Source organism: Neovison vison, chromosome 9 (assembly GCF_020171115.1).
Source record: "Neovison vison isolate M4711 chromosome 9, ASM_NN_V1, whole genome shotgun sequence".
NCBI classification, from domain to species: domain Eukaryota; kingdom Metazoa; phylum Chordata; class Mammalia; order Carnivora; family Mustelidae; genus Neogale; species Neogale vison.
This window is the reverse complement of record NC_058099.1, coordinates 971,654-983,733: the sequence shown is the minus strand read 5'-3', so window position 1 is coordinate 983,733 and position 12,080 is coordinate 971,654. Positions and strand designations below refer to the sequence as shown.

General features: G+C 66.9%; 2 protein-coding genes across 5 annotated transcripts; one reads left to right on the top strand and one right to left on the bottom strand.

The window, feature by feature from the left end:
* Window positions 1–4,242: 4,242 nt before the first annotated feature.
* FBXW5 (F-box and WD repeat domain containing 5) lies at window positions 4,243–9,054 on the bottom strand. 4 transcript variants are annotated; one of them, XM_044264478.1, is made up of 9 exons: window positions 9,028–9,054; window positions 7,334–7,549; window positions 6,853–7,010; window positions 6,418–6,592; window positions 6,163–6,311; window positions 5,668–6,088; window positions 5,302–5,449; window positions 5,017–5,229; window positions 4,243–4,951 (listed from the first exon to the last, which is right to left on the bottom strand). In XM_044264478.1, exons 2-9 carry the CDS (start codon window positions 7,524–7,526, stop codon window positions 4,708–4,710), a joined length of 1,701 nt encoding a protein of 566 aa, XP_044120413.1. In that variant the 5' UTR covers window positions 7,527–7,549; window positions 9,028–9,054; the 3' UTR covers window positions 4,243–4,707. The 4 variants fall into 4 exon arrangements, with proteins under 4 accessions (XP_044120413.1, XP_044120410.1, XP_044120412.1 ...); XM_044264475.1 differs by lacking the exon at window positions 9,028–9,054 and adding an exon at window positions 8,512–8,549; XM_044264477.1 differs by lacking the exon at window positions 9,028–9,054 and adding an exon at window positions 8,035–8,251.
* Window positions 9,055–9,083: 29 nt separating this feature from the next.
* On the top strand, window positions 9,084–10,681 carry C8G (complement C8 gamma chain). The gene is made up of 7 exons (XM_044264480.1): window positions 9,084–9,295; window positions 9,394–9,530; window positions 9,646–9,716; window positions 9,793–9,891; window positions 10,157–10,258; window positions 10,341–10,379; window positions 10,465–10,681. Exons 1-7 carry the CDS (start codon window positions 9,158–9,160, stop codon window positions 10,476–10,478), a joined length of 600 nt encoding a protein of 199 aa, XP_044120415.1. The 5' UTR covers window positions 9,084–9,157; the 3' UTR covers window positions 10,479–10,681.
* Window positions 10,682–12,080: the final 1,399 nt, after the last annotated feature.

The window sequence follows — 12,080 nt, the reverse complement described above, 5'->3', positions numbered from 1 at the left end:
ACGCTCATGCTTCGTCTCTGCGCCCTTCAGCAGTGGCTCATTTACACACCTGCTCAGTGTTCCCCTGTGAGGGGGCCCGGAGCAAAGGAGGGGCTCCCGGACCGCCTCTGGCCTCGGAAAGGTTCCCTCTCCCGTGAGGGAGACGCTACCCGCAGATGGTGCTGGCGCCTTCCCCAGGCTGAGCAGGTCCCCGCTCCTGCCCGCCGGCCGCGGGCTTCAGCACGGCTGGGAAGCTCTGTGAAGCGCTTTTTTGGCGTCAGGAGATGCGTCCGGCTGGTCCCTGCCCCGCGCTCCGTGCGGCTCCCGCTGCCGCATCTCCACATCTAGTACCAGCCTTGCGTTTCTGGATTGAGTCCCCGGGGTCGCGGCGAGCACCTCAGTCTGTGCCCTTTCTGGATTTGGTCTAACTGTCGCTCGAGGATTCTGCATCTGTATTCGGCGGGCATGTTGGTGTCCTTCCGTGGTCTTCGGTTGCGGGGTCGGGTCGCAGGGGCCGTATGGAAAAGGAGATTGGGCTGAGGTTCGTCTCGCGGTGCGGCTGTGGACCTCTCGGCCATGTTCCCTGTGCCGCAGAAGGGAATGTGTCTTCTGCCCTCGCGAGTGGACTGCTGTGCGCAGCTCGGGGAAATCCAGTCGGTGGGCAGATCCTACACGTTCAGTCACATCCCCCAGAAAGATATGACGACATCCGAATCCCCAGGAACTCAGAACGTGCCCTTTCTGTGTAGTGTGGCCTAGTTACAATGAGGCATAGGGTGGGCCCAGGCCAGTAGGACTGGGAACCTTTGAAAAGGGGGGGATTCGGACACAGAAGGACGATGACGGGAGGAGACCCAGGGGGTGGCCATGTGGAGGCAGGAGGTTGGAGTGACAGGTCAACAGAGGAGACACCAAGGATGGCCGGCCCACCGGCGGCCGAAGAGGCAGGAGGGGTCCCCCCACGGCAAGCGTGCATTCTTGTGACCTCTGGAGCGTCAGACAAGGGGCTCCCCAGTGTGTGGTTCCTGGTTCCAGACGCCCTGGGGAGTGCGCTCAGGGCTGTGCCAGGTTTCGGCCTGAGCGGGGGCGTCGTGTCCGGGTCTCCGGGTCTCCGGGTCCGCGGGTCTCCGGGTCTCCGGGTCTCCGGGTCTCCGGGTCTCCGGGTCTCCGGGTCCGCGGGTCTCCGGCTGCGCTCTCCTGCCGTTCTGCCGCTCCGCTTCGGCGGGTTCTGGCTCTGTAGTGAGCTGCGCACACAGTGGGGAAAGCTTCGCCTTCTCAGGTCTCCCCCGTGGGCAGCACCCCGTCCTCCCCGGTGAGAGAGCGCTCGCTCCCGGAGGTCAGTGGAGCCGCTCGAGGCCCCTTTTCCGAGTGTTTCTGTGGAACGTTTCGCTGTTTCCCTCCCCGACGCCGTGGTGGAAGCCTCGCTCGTGCCGGCAGACGGGGTCGTAGGGCTCGCGTCTCCCGGCTCACGCTGACGGTAACGCAATTTCTGCCGCGCTGGGGTAGGGCCCTCCCGTGTTGTTTGTGTTCTGTGCGGTCTCCGTGTTTGTGACTCCATTTCCGCTCTGTGGCCTGGAAGGACAGAATTACTTGGACGGTTTTAGTCGTCTGTGTCCGTCCGTCTGTTGTGGTTCTGTCTGTCTGTGCAGTCCATCTGGGTTCTGAGGACCACAATGTGCTCAACTTTCTCTGTGGTTTTAGCAGGTGCGTGTGCAGCGTGGGACCCCACGCGTGGGACCCCACACGGGGCTTGACCGCACGGCCCCCAGATCAAGGCCCGAGCCGAGATCGAGTTGGACGCGCGGCCGACGGAGCCCCCAGGCGCCCGCAGAACACGCGCAGCTTTTAACGTCCTCCTGGAGGACGTGCTGTTTTGCGCCTTCCCTGGGATGTGGGCACTTACCGCCAAGGGTCCCTTCCTCACCCCCCATATCTAGACCGAAGACTGCCGTCGGAAGACACCCTAACTGCCGTTCTTTCCGCCGTCAGACACGTTCGGACGAGCTCAGGTCAGGTCTGTGTGCGGTTCCGCGCCCTCGTGGGCCCCATCCACGGTGCTGGCGGCCGTCAGGAGAGCGGCCGTCGCTGGCCGCAGTCCTCGGTGTCTTTCACTTGGGAAATCCCGCCTGCGTCCATGAACGGTGTTTCCACGGCCGCGGCGCCGGGGATGACAGCCTGGCCGTCTTCTCCCGCGGCGGCCGGGGAGGGGCTGCCCCTCGCTGGGCGGGCGTCCCCCCCCCCGCTGCCGTCCGGGTTCTTCTGTCCCGGGTTCCCGCCGTTTGCGGAGACGCGTCTGGGTGTGGGTTTCTCGGCTGCCTGGAGCTGGGGGTGTCCTGCACACGGGCGGTGCCAGCTGTCCCGACCGCGGCGGCTCCTCTTCCTTCGGGGGCCCCCAGGGGGACAAACAGACCTTTAGTGTCTGTCCCACAGGTCTCTGGGCCTGACTCCCCCCAGAATGGTTTTCTTTCCTTTGTTCAGGTTGGGTGATTTCCGTCCCCCCGTCTTCAGTCACGGTCACTGACTTTTCTGTCACGTCCGTCTGCTGGTCCCTCTGTCCAGTGAGTTTTAAGATTTTGCTTTTCAGCCTCATGCGTCCGTTTGACTTAACCTTCCACTTCTGTGCTGAGACTTTCATGTCTTCACGTCTGTCGAAACGTCTGTGACGTTTGTCCAAGCGTTTCTGTGGCGGCTGCCGCAGAGCCCGTGCCGGACAGTCTCGACAACTGGGTCTTTTCGTCCTTGGCGTCCGCTGAAAGTCCCTCCCTCTGAGCTGACATTTTGAGGGTCTTTGTGTCCCGACTAACCGTGGGTTACATTCCAGACGCGTCTGGATCCGCTCCGGGTCCTGTCTGACTCCTGGGCGACGGTCCGTGTCAGCGTTGTTAGGGTTAGGTCCACGACGCCCTCCGTGGTCTGTGGGCTGGTCCTCGGGCTGGGACTGGGCACTGGTCCCCAGGCTCCTGGGTCTGCCGCCTGGCGGTCAGCCTTAGCCTGGCGGTCGGCCTTGGCGGTCATAGCCACCTCGCGGCTGCTTCCCAAGCTTCTCCCTCTGGCTGAGGACCAACCCTGTCTGCTCCTTCAGCCAGAGACATAGGGCCCTTGCCGTCCTGCTCTGTCATGCCCTTCCACGGTCCCAAGGCCACTTCTGGGTCCACGCAGCGGCAGTGCAGAGAGCACAGCAGTCCCGGGCTCTCGGCGCCAGAGCTGCCGTCCACGCCACGGGCCCTGCAGCCAGCACGCTCGCTGCCGGCGGGGCTGTCCTCCGTCGTCCTGGCTGGCCCTTCTCTGGGCACTGGCTTCTGGGCCGAGGCTGGCCTGAGCTCTGGCCAGGGCGCAGACGTGGAGGTCCGGGTCTGCTGTTGCTTCCCATCTGCTGCTGTGTCGCCCCGTTGGGAGCGAGTGCTCAGCTCCTCTAGCGCCGCTGCGGGAGGGACGGGCCGCAGGCCTGACCCACCGTCCTTCGACCCGGAACCTCTGCCGAGAGCTTTAGGATCTCGGGACCCTCGCGGACCGTGGCCTCGCTGTCTGGGGCTCTGGGGCTGCTGTGCTCTCATCTCCCGGTTCCCCTCCTCGTCCTTCTGCTGCTGATTACTGTGGGCTGGGGCGGCCTCCTCTGGGTGCGCTGCCCACGCTGGTGGACCCTCAGCCAGGACCCGGGCCCCTCCTCCGGGCCCGGTGGCTTCCCTGCCGAGACCCTCATGGCCCTGCCCAGCCGTTCCCCTGTAGCCAGTGCAGGTCCAACTCCAGCAGCCTCTGCTCGGCACTGCCTCTGGCCTCCCGTTCCCCCGTCCGTGTCTGCCACGTCTGTCCCCCAACTGTGGTGATGGTCACCATGTGCGCACGGTCAGACAGTTGGACACGATGAGCTCCCTGTGTAGCCAGGCACGGAAGTCAGGCTGCCGCCCCATCCGCACCCCAACCCAGCCCCTGGCACCCAGCACAATGAGGGGGGCAGGTGAGCCCCCAAGGACAGACGTGGGACAAGCTCTGGGGGTGAGTGTAGGGCTGCTTCCTGCCCCCATGTCCGCCTCTGCCCGGCGTCCCCAGCCCCACGCTGCCGTGTGCGGTCCCGTCCTGTACAGGGCGCCCCCTCACACCTCCCCGCTGGGTGCGAGCGCGTGCCATGCTGGACATGCTCTGGCACTTTCTGCACGCCAGTGACCTCGTCTGCTCAGAGGTTCCAGGGACAGCGGCTGGGGACGCGGCCCCGAGCGCCCTGCTGTCAGCCGGGCCCCTCCCCCACACAGAGACTGGACGATGGGGTGCCATTGCCAACGGTTTATTCGGGCCCGCACGGGGGACCAGTAACATGCTGTTTGCCTGGGCCCACGGCACACTGCCCTGCGCCGCCGGCCATGCTGGTGAGCGAAGGAGTTCCCAGAGGAGGCCCGACCGAAGCGCACGTGTGCTGCTGACGGTCGCCGGGCACAGACCCTGGGGGAAGAGGGTGCGGGAAGGGCAGGGCCCAGTGTCCAGTGCATCCCAAGCCAGCCGGGGGGGCGGCCCCCGCGCTGAAGGTCACAGCCGTGGAGGCGGTGTGTGGTGTGAGCGTGGGGGGGCAGGCCGTCCCCTCCCGGCGGTCCTGCTGGACCCCCGTCTAAGGCGTGACTGTCCCGAGTGTCTCGGCCCGCCACACGGTCGGGGCCCTCGGGAAAAGGCTGCAGGCCCCTGTGCCGTCTTCAGTGGGTCCCAGCGGCCCCCGGACGCTCCTGCCGGCCGGTGCCCCTCTCAGCGCCTCCGGCTGCCAAACCAGGAGATAAAAGGGTAGGGCCGCGGGCGCGGGGCCTGGTGGATGCGCACCGTGCGGGGAGAGCGCCAGGCCTTGATGGTGGCGTCGTCGCTGGCCGTCAGCAGGAGCTCCTGCTCTCGGGGGCTGAACACCACCGAGTTGACCACGTCCTGGTGCCGCAGCTTAGCCAAGCAGATGTTGTAATGCCGGTCCCAGATGTAGCCGTGCCGGTCCTCCGCCCCGCTGTGGGGAGCCTCGGTGAGCGCCTGCCCTGCTCCCAGCCCAGCCCAGCCCAGCCCAGCGCCTACCTGGCCACGAAGTCCCTGCTGACGTCCAGGAAGATGAAGAAGCACTCGTCGTGGGGCGTGTAGGCGCGGTGCGCCCGCAGGGCCCGCTTCGCCTCCCGCATGGTCTTGAGGTCAAACACCAGCAGGTCAATCTCCTCTGCGATGGGCGGGGGCTGCATGGGGTCGGCCACCACCGAGCCGCTGGGCCAGGCCCGGCTGTTCACGTACAGGTACCTGGGCGAGGGCACCCTGCTCGGTACCAGCGGCCGGCAGAGGCCCCCACCCCGGACGCTCTCGGGGGCCCACCTGTTGTCTGGGGACAAGCCCATGCCGATGATGTGTCCGTGCACGTCGATGACGTGGTCCAGGGCGTCAAAGAAGGCATCCGAGCCCCGGCCCTCCCCCAGCACAGGCCCAGCCGTAGTCATCTGGTGCGGCAGGATCTGCTTGATGCCTGCGGGAGGGCCGGGGAAGAGCAGCGGCCTCTGAACGAGGGGCCCCCATGGAACACGCACTCCAGGCAGCTGGACCGGGGCGGGGCTCCCAGGACAGGCGGAGGAGGCCGACTCCGCCCACAGACTCCAGCCCTGCCCTTGGCCAGGGGAGGCCAGCCCAGCGCGGGGAATCATCAGCCCCCAGGCCCCAGGGAGGCAGGAGGGCCCCCTGCCCTACCGATCTGGTGCGGTGAGTAGGTGAGGCAGCCCGTGGTGAAGATAAGCAGCTTGTGGGCATTGGCCATGCCTTGCTCCGGGGGCTTGGTGCGGCCCTGGGCCAGCAGCTCGGCCACCTTGGTCTCCAGCGCGTGCTCCGACAGCTGGGGCTGTGCCCGCCCATCCAGGAGCCCATCCAAAAAGCGCCGCAAACCCTCCTTGGTGCGGGCCGGAGCCGGGCCTGGCCCCGGGCCTCCTGCCTCATCCTCACTGTCACTGCCCAGGTCAAAGACGCGGCCGGGGGGCGCCCCGGCGTCCAGCAGGAGGTCGGGGCTGTCAAAGCGGCTGCAGTCGGCCACCATCACCGTGCGGATGGTGCTGGCGTTGAGGTTCTGAATCTTGAAGAGGCGTTTCACTACGTTGACGTTCTCTGACTCCACGTCCTGGGGGTGGGAGACAGCAGGTGGGCACCAGGCCAGGCAGGGGCCGCCGCAGGGGCCGCCGCAGGGAGCCGCACCTGGAAGGCGTTGTTGAGCCAGAGCACCGAGCAGGAGGTGATGTCCCCGATGCGGTGCAGGTTCCCCGAGATCAGGCTGGTCTCCGTAAGCCAGCAGCCGAACACGTCGTAGGGCTTGTTGCGCACTCGCGACAGCAGAGCGAAGTTGTCTGGCGGGGGGCGGGGGCAGGGCTGTGGGAAGGGGCTGGGTGGGGTGGGGGAGGGCACAGGGCTTTGTAGGAGGAGGCGGGGGTGGCCCTGACCGGCGGCCCTCACCTAGGCTGATGACTGCGATCTCACCCGATGAGGAGTTGTGGGGCCCCAGGAACACGCCGGACGCCAGCAGCAGCGAGTCGTCCTGGTTGAACTGGGAGAACTGCGTGTAGCTCCAGTTATAGGGCCGCATGTCCGCGCTGTGCAGCAGCGAGATGGTCAGGTCGTTGTTCCAGATCTGCACGGGGGCAGAGTCATCCGGGGGCCTCTTGAGCCCGCCCTACACGGGACCCCAGGGCCCAGGCTGCAAGCCCCTCTCCCAGCTGAGCTCAGGCCCCGGAACCATCATCAGGATGGGGCTCCTTGCCCCTGGCTGCCCGCTGACCCGAAGGGTGTGGGTCCATGTGGCTGGCTCCTGGCCCTGGAGCGCAAGTCGCTTCCCTCCACGGGCAGTGTGGGCCGCCCCGGCGGGCCGCAGCTGCCGGGGGCCGGGCTCACCTTGACGGTGCAGTCCTTGGAGCAGGAGGCGAACTGGTAGCCGGAGTGGGAGAAGCTGAGGTGCAGAACCTGGTCCGCGTGCTCCCTGAGCGTCTGGACCTCCACGCAGGGCACCGTGTCATAGAGCCGCCGAAACTCTTCGTACCAGGATGTGGCCGCTGGGGGTGGGGGGTGGTCACCGCTGGGGCCCTGAGCCTCCTTTCCCACAGAGGCCAGCACCCCGACAGCGTAGGGGACATCACCTCAGCTGCAGGGGTGCCCCTGGCACCCCCAAGCCCCTGCCTCCCAGCCAGGACTGTAGTGAGGCGTGACCCGGCTGCTCCCCATCTGTGTGAGGGCCGCGCAGTGCCCTGGTGACCGCTACGGAGATCTGGGCAGTGGGGGATCAGTGCTGTGGCTTCGGCTGGCAGCATGTGAATGGCCCTGCCTCCCGCCCTCCCAGCCAGCCTGGTGGCCTGTGGGGCCACGTGCAGGCCCTGACCTGGGTGCCGGGGCACGTCTCGGGCCACCTGGTAGTAGCGGTAGAACTGCTCTCTCCACAGGAACTCGTCCCGGGACACGGCCTGCCACTGGCGGCACACCAGACCGGCGGCCAGTACGTCCGCTGGGCCCAAGCTCAGGAAGATCTGGTAGATGAGGCTGTCAGGGAGCAGGGGTGTGCCCCCCTCGTCCATTGTGACATTCTGCCCAGGCAGCCCTGAAACCCACACGTGGTCCCTTAGTTGCCGGTTGCACTGGCAGAGGATACTGGCCCCAAGGGAGGGGCCCCGTGGCTGAGCTGAGGCCAGTGCCCTGCTGGGACTTCCATCGGACTGAGCCTGTGTAGAGGGCCAGCTGGCCCTGCCCACCTGCCTAAGGGTCCAGCGGCTCCTCCAAGCGCCCTGGACAGCCACACTCCTGGACCCCACACTCCTGATGGGCGTCCCCGCAGGTCCCAGTGGTTCCCTGAAACAGGCAGCTCCGGGCGGCCAGCAGACCCCGCTCAGCACCTCCCAGCCCGGGCCAGCCTGAGCTGGACCCCACATCTGCTCTCAGCCCAGAAGGGGCCAGTGGTGGGGTGGGGCCCTCCGACCTCCTCCCGCGCGGGGGCCCGGAGACACATGTGGGTGCCTGGGCTGGTGACTGCTCCGAGCCCGAGAAACGAAGACCCGGTGGCCCCCCACGCACACCTGCCACTCTGACCTGGCAGCCCCAAGGCTTCAGAGCTGTCAGCGTGGGACCGAGGTCCTTCGGAGCACAGGCCTGGGGCCCGTGGGACAAGCGCCGGCCCGCCTGCCCCAGACGCCACCAGGGGCACCAGCCGGCCCTTGGCCTCTGCCCTGTGGCCTGGGGGAGCCCTGTCCAGCGGTCAGCGGGCCAGCGCGGCCGCTGTCGCTGCCGGGCGAGGTGGGGGCGGGGCGGGGGCGGCCTAACGTCCCCTCCCCCTCCCCTCCGAGGGGCTACGGGGGGCGGGGCCTCGGCTCGGCCCCAGGCCCGGCGGCCTCGGCCACTCATTCATCGGCAGAGGGCGCGGCCGAGGCCGAGGGGCCGGAGGCTGGGGCTGGGCGTGGGGGGCGGGGGGCCGGGGACCGGACGCGGCCGGTTTGCGACCCTCCTCGGGGCCGGAAAACCGGGGGTCCGGGGCCTGACGACGACTTTCCCGGGGCCGGGCGCACTCACCGCGGCCGCCTTCGCCCGGCTGTGCTGCCCCCGCCCCGGCGCCCGGCCTCGGCCGGCCGACCCGCTTCCGCCCCGCCGCTCCTGCCGCCGCGTCTCTATGATGAAGCCCGCCAGGCTGACGGCTCGAGCCCTGAGGCATCGATGGCCGCAGAGCGCCGAGCACCCGGCAGCCCGCCTCGGCTGTTGCTGCGCCTGCGCGCACTCCAGCTCGCGCCCAGCAGCGCCCCTGGCGGCCGGGAGGGGCGGCGCCCTTGCACCGGGGCCCGTGGGCTGGGCTGAAGGCAAGACTCGCTCGCTTTGACGGTTCGAGACCCCGCCCCGCCTCTCCCAGCTGCTCGGGCCGTTGGGTTAGGGGGTCGTGGACAAGGAACCAGAGGTCAACTCGGACTTTGTAAACAGGATATGGCGCCAGGGCCCTGCCGGGAAATGCAGAGTCGAGGAGGCTGGGGGTGGACTTTCGCGGGGGCGGGGTGGGGGCAGGTGCTTGGTAAAGCAGGAGGACCAACGGGGACTTACTGGGTTGGTGGTGGACGTCGCCGACTTCCTGTGCCAGGCTTCTGGGCGGAACTGGACAGTGGACTCTGACCCAGGACTCCACCGTCCTGGCCTGGCTTCCCCCAGTCCCCGCACCGTTACTGCCAGCGCCATGCTGACCCCCCGGACTGCACTCCTCTTGACTTTGCTCCTGGCTGGGGACTCCCTGAGCCAGAGGGCTCGGAGACCTCCTCAGCCTCCGTCCCCCATCAGCACCATCCCACCAAAGGCCAACTTTGATGCTCAGCAGGTACAGGCGGACAGGTGGGTGGGCAGGATCTCTCCCATCTGGGGGCCAGGGCCAGGCAGCCCCTCATCCCCGTGTGCCCTCACATGGCCTGCCCCTAGTTTGCAGGGACGTGGCTCCTTGTGGCTGTGGCCTCCTCGTGCAGCTTCCTGCAGGAGCAGGGCCACCGGGTTGAGGCCACTCTACTGCGTGTGGCTCCCCAGCGTGCAGCCATGGCTGTCAGCACCTTCCAGAAGCTGTGAGTCCCCCGCAAGGACCCCTGCCCCCACCCTTGCTGTGGCCTGGACCAGAGTCCTGTGGGGCCCTGCCCGGGTTGGGGCCCTAAGCCTGCTGTGCCCCCCCCCGCCCCCCAGGAATGGGATCTGCTGGCAGGTGCGGCAGCTCTACCGAGACGCGGGAGCGCCGGGCCGCTTCCTACTTCCAGGTGAGCCCCGGGCAGCAGGGCTGGGGGGCGGGGCTGGGGGGGAGGAGCTGACTCCGCTGACTCTGCCCGGCTCCAGGCGCCCGAGCGGTGGACGTGGTCGTCGGAGAGACGGACTATGAGGGCTTTGCCATCCTGTACCTGGAGCGGAAGCGGAGGCTTTCGGTGAAACTGTACAGTGCGTCCTTGTGGGAGCCCGCGTCCCGCACACACTCAGGGCCTTCCGTGCGGGGCGAGGCCGGAGGGACACACACAGACCCTCCTTGTCCTCCCCTCCCTGCATTCTGACCTCAGCTGAGCAGGGGTCAGGGAAAGGCCCTAGTGGATAGGCCCAGGTCTGGGGACAGAGGGGACATGGAGGGGGATGGGTACGTCCCAAGCACACAACCCCTGTGCCTGGCGTGCCCCTCACCGCGTGCCCAGGAGCCCTGTGTGCCCCACAGCCCGCTCGCTCCCTCCAAGTGACTCGGCGCTGAGTGCGTTTGAGCAGCACGTCCAGAGGGCCAACCTGACCGAGGACCACGTCTTGTTCTTCCCCAAGTACGGTAAGCCTCCCCCAGCAGCCGGCCTTGCCCTCCCACCGTGTGCCCTGCCCCAGCCACCACTGACCCCTGCTTGGGCCTTCAGGTTTCTGCGAGGCCGCAGATCAGTTCCACGTCCTAGATGGTGAGTGGGCAGTGCTGGCCGGGCGGTGCAGTGATGGGGACACCCCTCGCTCCTTCATTGGCTGAGTCTCGTCTCTGTGCCCCAGAAACAAGAAGGTGAGTTCAGGCAGCGGCCCTGACCTTAGAAGGAGCGAAGACCCTGACGGTGGCGGCACCTGCTACCCCCTCACTGAGCCCCGGCGCCCCACAGGGTCAGGGCCAGCCCATGGGGGAACACTCTCCCCTGTGTGCCCTGAAGCTGCGCATCACCCCCAGAGCTCAGGAACGTGGCCTTCATTAAACACTGTCTGTCTTGGCCCCTGATTTCTTTCTTTCCCTGTTGGACCCGCACTGGGGCCGCTGTCTGCCCATCTTCTCACGGGCACGTGAGGCTGCTCCCCTGGGTGGGCTGGGGAGGGGCACGTGGCTGGCTCCCTGGTCAAAAACCCTCCCCAGGGAGGCAGGGTGGTCCCTGCTGTCCCAGTGCCCCGGTCTCTGCTTCTTTTTTTTTTTTTTTTTTTTTTTAAAGATTTTATTTTATTTATTTGAGAGAGAGACAGTGAGAGAGAGCATGAGCGAGGAGAAGGTCAGAGAGCGAAGCAGACTCCCCATGGAGCTGGGAGCCTGATGTGGGACTCGATCCCGGGACTCCAGGATCACGCCCTGAGCCGGAGGCAGTAGTTTTTAACCAACTGCGCCACCCAGGCGTCCCAACCGGTCTCTGCTTCTTAATTGGGCCGCTGCTCTGTGGTCCCAGCTGCCCTTCCCTGCTCCCAGGCTATGGGCACACGTGCCCTGCTAGCCTTGCTGGGCTGCCCGGGGTAGGCCCAGGACCAGAGCCTGCCCCCCTCCCAGATGGTGGGGGGCCTTTTCTAGAGGGATCAGGAGCCCTCCCCACAGGTTCTCCTGGTGTCCCGCTGACCCTGAGCTCCTTCCTGGGAGGCATGGGTCCAGAGTCTCAGTGGCCCTCTGGCCTGTGGCAGGACAGGCCACTGGGGAGGGACAGGCAGACCCTCTCCCCCTTCCTGGATGTGGTACCTGGATCTGCGGGGAGCTGGCAACAGGCTTAGAAACAGGAGGCTGGACTGTCCCTGTGGCTACCCCAAGGGCTGGGACGGGCCTGGGAGCAGGACTGACCACCAGGGGCCAGGTCCAGTCCTGGTGTCAGGCAGCCAGGTGCCTCTTGGGGTAGATCACGAGATCACACAGGCAGGGAGCATGAGTGTGGGGGTGCCTGGAGGAAGCAGGCCCGTCTAATTCAGGAGCTAGGTTTGGGGTGAGCACAGGAGCTCAGGGCACAAGGTGAGGGTGTCCGCACCCGGGAACTGACCAAAGTTACCTGCTATGAGGAACCAGGAGGCAAGGCGTGCTTTGCTCTGTAGAGATCCTTCTGGAATTTGGGAACTCCAAGACCCATGGGGAATGGAGGCAGGGAGAGGGACGGGCTGAAAATGGGGTAACAATGTCCAGCCCACCCCGGGCAGGGGCTGCCTGGAGAGGGCCCTCCAAGTGATGCCAGACTGTTGCGGGGATGTGGAGTGCTGGGGCAGGTCTGCCTCCGGGGGCTCCCCAGTACCCCCCAGGGTAGGCTGGCGGTGCTTTCCACACCCCAGGTTCTGGCCGACCTGCCAGGATTGCTGACACGGGGAGATCCCTGGGAGAGAAGAGTCAGGATGGGGAGAACTGACCCTAGAGGAAACAGAAGCTACTCCAAGAGGGCAAA

Coding starts and splice junctions, on each gene's coding strand:
- FBXW5 (XM_044264478.1), bottom strand. CDS start 7,526: ATGGACGAGGGGGGCACACCCCTGCTCCCTGACAGCCTCATCTACCAG. Junction 5,450..5,667: donor CTACTCACCGCACCAGATCG/GTAGGGCAGGGG, acceptor GCCCTCCCGCAG/GCATCAAGCAGATCCTGCCG. Junction 4,952..5,016: donor AGCAGGGACTTCGTGGCCAG/GTAGGCGCTGGG, acceptor GGCTCCCCACAG/CGGGGCGGAGGACCGGCACG.
- C8G (XM_044264480.1), top strand. CDS start 9,158: ATGCTGACCCCCCGGACTGCACTCCTCTTGACTTTGCTCCTGGCTGGG. Junction 9,296..9,393: donor CCAACTTTGATGCTCAGCAG/GTACAGGCGGAC, acceptor GCCTGCCCCTAG/TTTGCAGGGACGTGGCTCCT. Junction 9,892..10,156: donor GCTTTCGGTGAAACTGTACA/GTGCGTCCTTGT, acceptor TGTGCCCCACAG/CCCGCTCGCTCCCTCCAAGT.